The 7,982-nt window shown below is 40.3% G+C and overlaps 1 protein-coding gene and 1 pseudogene across 1 annotated transcript; one reads left to right on the top strand and one right to left on the bottom strand.

The window, feature by feature from the left end:
* On the top strand, positions 1-1,141 carry LOC122702787 (annotated as a pseudogene).
* Positions 1,142-6,785: 5,644 nt separating this feature from the next.
* LOC122702734 (olfactory receptor 51S1) lies at positions 6,786-7,757 on the bottom strand. The gene is given in 1 exon segment (XM_043916536.1): positions 6,786-7,757. A coding segment is annotated over 1 exon segment (972 nt).
* Positions 7,758-7,982: the final 225 nt, after the last annotated feature.

The following is a 7,982-nucleotide window of genomic DNA, read 5'->3' as shown; positions in this document are numbered from 1 at the left end:
ATGATGCTTCCTCTCAATGCCTCAGAAGCTGCAGTCTCCACATTCCTGTTGGTTGGGATCCCAGGGCTTGAGGGTGTGCACATTTGGATCTCCATCCCTATCTGCCTCATGTACCTCATGGCTATCCTGGGCAACTGCACCCATTCTATTTGTCATCAGGACAGAGCCTTCTCTGCATGAACCCATGTACCATTTCCTCCCCATGCTGGCATTATCGGACCTGGGCCTGTCTTTCTCTTCTCTTCCCACCATGCTGAGGATCTTTTTGTTCAACACCATGGAGATTTCTGCTGATGCCTGCATTGCTCAGGAATTTTTCATCCATGGATTCACAGAAATGGAGTCCTCTGTACTCCTGATCATGTCCTTTGATCGCTTTGTAGCCATTCGCAACCCCCTGAGATACAGCTCCATCCTTACTAGCTCCAGAGTTTTCCACAATGGACTAGCATTTGCTTTTATTTATTTATTTATTTTCTTTCTTTCTTTATTTTTTCAGTGGGTTTTGTCATACATTGATATGAATCAGCCATAGATTTACACATATTCCCCATCCCGATCCCTCCTCCCACCTCCCTCTCCACCCGATTCCTCTGGGTCTTCCCAGTGCACCAGGCCCGAGCGCTTGTCTCATGCATTTGCTTTTAAAAGCATTCTCCTAGTTCTTCCCCTTCCTTTCACTTTAAAGAGACTCTAATACTGTAATAAACGCCTGTTATCCCACTCCTTCTGCCTCCACTAGGACGTCATGAAGCTGGCGTGCTCTGACAATAGAGTTAACTTCTACCATGGTCTGTTCGTTGCACTCTGTATGATGTCAAACAGTATGTTAATTGCTGTCTTCTATGTGTTTATTCTGAAGACTGTATTGGGTATTGCATCTCATGGGAAATGGCTTAAAGCTCTTAACACCTGTGTGTCCCATAGCTGCGCTGTGCTCATCTTCTATGTGCCCAACATCACCTTGGCTATTATGCATCACTTTCCCAAGCATATGTCCCCTTTGGCTATGATTCTGATAGCTGATGCATTCTTGCTGGTACCACCCTTGATGAATCCCATCTTGTACTGTGTAAAAACTCAGCAGATTAGACTGAAGGTTCTGGAAAAATTGGAAAACCTGGGTCTGAAGTCTAAATGATGAGGGAAAGGTGGAAGTTCCATTTTCTCTACATCAAATTGTCTTAGGAGTAGGACAACATTTCTTCCAAATAGGAGATGCTTCCATTTACTTTAGAATTCTTAATTATATTAGACAATTAATTAAGTAATCAATTAATATCTATCAGGGATGTCACACACCACAGTTTTTTGATATTAAGGAAGAAGACATTTACAATTTATAAAGTAGGTAGTGATCCTGTTGTTGTTGGGGGAGACTGAGGACATCTATCCTCAGGTAAAAGAGTAAAGAGGATGTCTAACATCAGAGAAGCTTCTAAGTAGGAGTTGAACTGTAATTGGGAGAATTCTGCAAGGTTCTGGACCATTTAGCATCTTTATATTTGCCTCTCAGCATTTGATTCCTCCTTGTGATTTACATTAAACCTTTTCCAATGTGACTAGGTTTGTCTAAGTAAGTTTTCTTCCTTGCTAACCAAAGGGTGGTGCACTGATGTGCCTCAGTAGCATCTGGGAAATAATAAGAATCATAGGATCTTATCCTTCTTCAAGCCTATTAAGTCAGAATCTTTTAACAAGATTCTAGGTGATTGGTGTGTACATTAATGGTTGAAAATTACAAAATATTTTCCTGGGGTAATGTGAAAGGGAAACCTAGGAGTGTGTCTTTTGCTAAAGCCAATTTGGGGGGAAATTGTAGGAGGAAATCCTTGGGGCACAAAGGATGGAGACCTATATGCATCATCAACATTCATACATCTCTTTCATTGACACGTGAATTTCCATAAGGAAAGAGTTATGAATGATTCAAATTTAAAAGTCTCTTCAAGATGAAATACTTCATCCACTGTATATGTTTGGCAGGTGTATCTCAATTTGAACTAAAAGAATAGGCTAAATGAAAGGGTGTGGGTAAAATGGCTAGCATAAAGAAGTGTAATAAACATGAGAGGGCAAATTATGGTTCCAGAAGTTCTTATTAATATCTCTATCCCCGTATGTGCTGTTGAGAGGAGAAAGAACATTTGAGTTCTTCCTGAAACTTATCATTCAAGTTGGTGTGGAATGATTTTCAGAGAGAGGACAGTGCTACGAATGGTAATAGTGAGCACTGAAAACCAAAGATGCTACAGGATTGATGCGGGTGTGGCCAGTGGTCAGGAGAGAGTGAGAGGCAGGCGAGAGCAGTTGAGGCCCTGCTGTAAATGAAGAGCTCTTTGCTCCCATCTCTTAGTAAAGTAATAAACACATGGAGGCAGTCTGAGTCTGCATTTAGCTCATCTACCACCAAGTTACAAAGGGCCATTCAAACGCTTTCAGTAGTTTCGTGTATACAATGAGGTGGTGGGAACTTAAAGAAACTTCCAAATGTAAAGTTCTTTATTCAGATTGAATATGCATACAAAGTTTAAATATAGTTATTTTAATTTCCATGATTAACTCAAAAAAACTATCATTTATTAAATATTTTATATGTTCAGGCATTATGATACAGAGACTTGACTGCATGAAATCCTATTACACCTATTTTGCAAACATGGGACAGCTAGTGCCAAGTCACTCAGGGATAATGAACTGAGGACTCTAAGCCAGGCCTATGGGACTCCACATTCTTTCTATCCAACATTCTACTCTTGGTAAATAAATTGGAAGATGGAGGTAGGTGTTCCAGGGAGGAGGAAAGAGTGGGCTTTGGGGGAAAAAAAAAAAAAGTTTCTTAGAGACCTCATCACTGTTCTTCAAGACCAAGCTGTTTCTCCATTTAATAATTTTAAAAGAGTGTTTTGTAGCAGGGGTTTTAAATTAAGACAAACCTGAAAATAAATTCTGTTTAGTAACTAATTTTATAGACTTGGGCCATTCTTAAAATCTCACCCTCAGTATTCTCATTTGTGAAATTTAGAGATTGACATCTAATTAGTTAATCAAGAGAATATATATCTTAAAGAATAGTTTGATAAAATATGAGGCTATAACTGCTTCTGTATTCCTAGAATATATTCTAATGTATCACTGTGTGTTCTTATCTTGTCACTAAATGGATTTGATCTGAAAATTTGATTTTTTCACTTTTCATTTAAAATGTGTTCTTCTGTAATCACAAGTAACAAGGATGTTTCAACTGTTCAACATATTAAAGTAGAAAATTACTGTGTTAGTGAATGTTGAAAAAACATTTAATAGGATTCATTAAGTAAGCTTATTAAAGTTTTTTAAATGCAACATATATGAAATATTTAAGCATTATAAAGTTTATTCAAAGATCTAGCAGTCAACCATTGTGCCAGTAAGTGAAACACTAATGCCATTTAAATAAAATGAGAAACAGCATTTTATGTTCACTCTTAAACTTTCATAACGGGTTGGAGATTCCAATGAATTTAATAAAATAAGAAAATGAAATAATTTATATGACTATTAGGGGAACATTACCTGTTATCTATTTTTACTTATGAATGCTATTAATAAATACAAATAAAATACAAAAATTAAAAAATTGTTTCTAAAAGTTTATGATAATTTGGTAAAGTACATACTAATGCAAGATAAAAATGTTTTTCTCAATCTAGCAATATATATGTGGAGATAGAAATGGCTGGTTATCTCAGTTGATTAGAGCGTGGTGCTAATAACACCAAGGTCATGGGTTTGATCCCCGTACAGGCCACAGAAAATTTTCCTCCTTACCACCCAAGGTGGTTACATGTTAAGGGCTTCCCAGGTGGTGCTAGTGGTAAAGAACCTGCCTGCCAATGCAAGAGACTCGAGAGACATGGGTTTGATTCCTGGGTTGGGAAGATCCCCTGGAGAAGGAAATGGCAACCCACTCCAGTATTCTTGCCTGGGGAAACACATGGAGAGAGGAGCCTGGCAGGCTATAGTCCTTGGCATTGCTAGGAGTCAGACATGGCTGTGTTGTAACCATGTATTCTGGGAAACTCACTCACTCAGAAGGACAATGCAGATAGTGGAGTGCAGTTTATTACACTGGCGGGCCCAAGGCAGCGTCTCCTCTTAGCCAAGGACCCCGACCAGTTTTTGTGAAAACCTTATATACCCTAAGTGTATGTGCTCAAACCTACCTCCCCAAATTCCCTGAAACTAGTCTGAACAAAGGAAAAGAAAGATACATGCAAAGTTAAGCCATGAACAAAGGAAAAGAAAGATACAAAGTTAAGCCATGATTCGTATGCCTTAAACCCGTGATTTGTATGCCTTAAGCCTAGGTAGTTAACAGTGGACAACTATCAATAGGCCTGTGGTCATACCTCAAAAAGCATAATAGAATTTATGATTCTATTTGGCTACACAGATAATTAGGGTATTCTTTTAGGCAACGGAGAGTCTAGGTATGGGCCCTGGGGCTCTTCCATCCGGGGGGTCTGGTTTTCCAGCTGGTATGTCGTTTCCACAGATACTGGGCATATAGCTTAAAGTCCACAGTCTGGCCCAAGATGGAGTCCTGATTTCAAGATGGAGCCTGTTCTGTCTGTTTCCTCCTTCAGCTAAGCACACACACACACACAGAAATGGGGTAATGTTTTATTTATAATAGCAACACAATCATGCATTTTAAAAACTACATAGAAATAGATTTAAATAAACTGAATAATTTTATTGAAAAGTGTAAAAAAGGTATTAATAAATGAAATACATAAATTCTTGTATGTGGAAACTTATGAATGCTGATTTGGTTATATTTATCTATTAAAATGTAATTCTTATTAGAATTTCAAAGTTTTTCATTGTTTTTGAGAGAGGATCACTCTATACTGCGTATTAACCAAATCACACTATGAAGCTAGTCTATTAGATCAGTGATATGTGAATATATATGACACATACATTGTTGTTGTTCATTTACTCATTTGTGTCTGACTCTGCAACCCCATGGACTGCAGCATACCAGGCCTCCCTGTCCATCACCAACTCCCAGATTTTGCTCAAACTCATGTCTATTGAGTCAATGATGTCATCCAACCATCTTATCCTCTGTCATCCCCTTCTCCCCCTGCCCTTTCCAAGCATCAGAGTCTTGTTCAAAGAGTCAGCTCTTCACATCAGGGGGCCAAAGTATTGGAGCTTCAGCATCAATCCTTCCAATGAATATTCAGGGTTGATTTCCTTTAGGATTGACTGGTTTGACCTCCTTTGCTGTCCAAGGGACTCTCAAGAGTCTCCTCTAGCACCACAGTTTGAAAGCATCCAATTCTTCAGTGCTCAGCCTTCTTTATGGTCCAGCTCTCACATCTGTATATGACTACTGGAAAAACTATAGCTTTTACTTTGCCTGTTGGCAAAATGATGTCTCTGCTTTTTAATATGCTGTCTAGGTTTGTCATAGCTTTTCTTCCAAGGAGCAAGCATCTTTTAAGTTCATGGCTGCAGTCACCATCTGCAGTGATTTTGGAGCCCAAGGGAAGAAAGTCTCTCACTGTTTCCATTGTTTCCCCATCTATTTGCCATGAAATGATGGGACCAGATGCCAAGATCTTCATTTTTTGAATGTTGAATTTAAGTCAGCTTTTTCACATATATATCATACTTCATAAAAAGATTTCTAAAGCGAAGTCCATATTCATGCACACACCTAAAATATGACATATATGCTGCTTAGTCAGTCATGTCTGAGTCTTTGCGATCCCATGGACTGTAGTCTGCTAAGTTCCTCTATTCATGGGATTCTCCAGGCAAGAGTACTGGAGTGGGTTGCCATTCCCTTCACCAGGGAATATTCCCAATCCAGGGCTTGAACCAGGTCTCCTCCATTACAGGTAGATTCTTTACCATCTGAGTCACCAGGGAAGCCAAAAAGATGACAAACATAGTTTTTTATTTCAGTGAGAAAAAGAGAATGTATTTAATAGTTGATGCTACCACAAGTACATAATTACCTTGTTAATATAACATTGAACTTAGAAAGAAAAGTCATTATATAGTTCTTTTAAAAAAGGCTTAAGAGAATATGTGCAGAACAGGTTAAAGACACTTGTTTTAAAAGCAACATATGAAACACAAAAATTATAAAGATATATAAAATGGATTTTATTGTGTAAAACTGTATTTACTTAAGATTTGGATGCTTAAATAATGAGAAAAGGTAAATACTATATTGGCAAAGGTATAAAAAAGGATTTTATATAAAGGATTTCTTGCACATTTGTTTTTAAAACCATAAACAATCCAGCAGAAAAATGGATGAAAGCTTTTTGAAGAGACTTCATAGAGGAGGAAACAAAATAGCCAACAGATATTGTTGGCTAAGACACTGTTTCTATTAGGAAAATCTGATGTAAAGTAAAATGATATTATCGTCACTAATAAAATTGATGGAAATTTAAGAATAATGGTAAGGGGAATTCTGGTGGGCATGCAGAAAAAGCACGCTCCCACACACCTGAACGATTGTGACAAGACTTAGATTCTGACCCTTTCTGTGCCATGGACGTGATATTAATAGGGGGTTACAATAGACCACTCCCCTTCTCTAGGGCTCATAAACTTTCATCAATATGCACATGCACACTTCAAGGGTCAGGAATACATATCTGTGTACATGCACTTTTGTGTACATGAATGACATTTTATGCATGATGAACTGAGTTCTCAGTCATGGAAACCTTTGTGTCAGGTAACCACCAAACATGAAGGGAACATCCTTCTCACTGAGCACAACCTACCTTCCTGGGCTGCAACCTCTTGTGGACTCTCTCTCTAATCTCCTTCATCTTGACACTATAGAGAATGGGGTTTACCAATGGGGGAAGCAGGAAGTGGACATAGGAGAGAAGAGTATGGGCAGGCTGAGGGATTGGCATCCTGAGACGATCAATGAGAGCCAGGAGGACCATGGGCACATAGAAGAGAAGCACAGCAGAGAGGTGGGCAGCTCAGGTTTGGCCAGCCTTCCAGCGATCCTCCCTGGGTCCCAAACCTTGCAACACCCTGCCAATTAGGCCATAGGAGAAGAAAATAAGCAGAGGATCCAAGCCCATGGCTGACAGGACCACAAAAAGGCTGTAGACCGCTCCCCCACCTCCGGGGCAGGCCAAACGGGCCATATCCGGGTGCAAGCAGTAAGAATGGGTCAGGACCTGTGGACGGCAGTAAAGCATGTGGGCCAGGAGGAATGGCAGGGGCAGGTGGAGACCCAGGCATCGGAAAGCAATGGCCACACAGATCTTGCTGATGACACCACTGGTGAGGAGTGTTGGGTAGTGGAGAGGGCGGCAAATGGCCAGTGCCCCATCCAAGGCCATGGTGAGTAAGACAGAGGACTCCATGACGGAAAAGACATGGACAAAGAACATCTGGAGGAGGCAGGCTGAGGCAGAGACAGCATGAGTATTCGCAAAGGCAAGGCCCAGCAGGGTGGGCATCAGGGCTGTGGCCAAGCCAACATCAGACATGCTGAGCAGGAAGAGGAAGAAGTACATTGGGCGGTGCAGTGTGGGCTCCAGGGTAATGATCCAGAGGATAGCACCATTGCCCAGGGCAGAGAGAAGGTAGACAGTGATGAGGGGTATTGCCCACCAGGAGGGTACAGCCGACAGGCCTGGTAGGCCCACCAACAGGAAGGTGGGGGCCATCGAAGTGCTGGTATTGGGAGCTGAGTGGGTGAGGAATGTTGACATACTTCAGGATCCCACTTTGAACTCTGGAAACTGAAAACTGATTAGAAAGATTTATTTAAGCTTATGACACATTTGCATAAGGCTTTCTAAAACTGCCTGCCCCCTCCCTCTCCTGCCTCAGCACACATACACATACTCATTCTAGTATCTATGCCATAGTCATCCCTTGCCTTGGAGCATTTTCTATAGCTGTCCACAAAGCTCCGATTCTCTCTTAAATTATTT

This window comes from Cervus elaphus, chromosome 1, assembly GCF_910594005.1.
Source record: "Cervus elaphus chromosome 1, mCerEla1.1, whole genome shotgun sequence".
NCBI classification, from domain to species: domain Eukaryota; kingdom Metazoa; phylum Chordata; class Mammalia; order Artiodactyla; family Cervidae; genus Cervus; species Cervus elaphus.
This window is presented reverse-complemented; position numbering and strand designations above follow the sequence as displayed.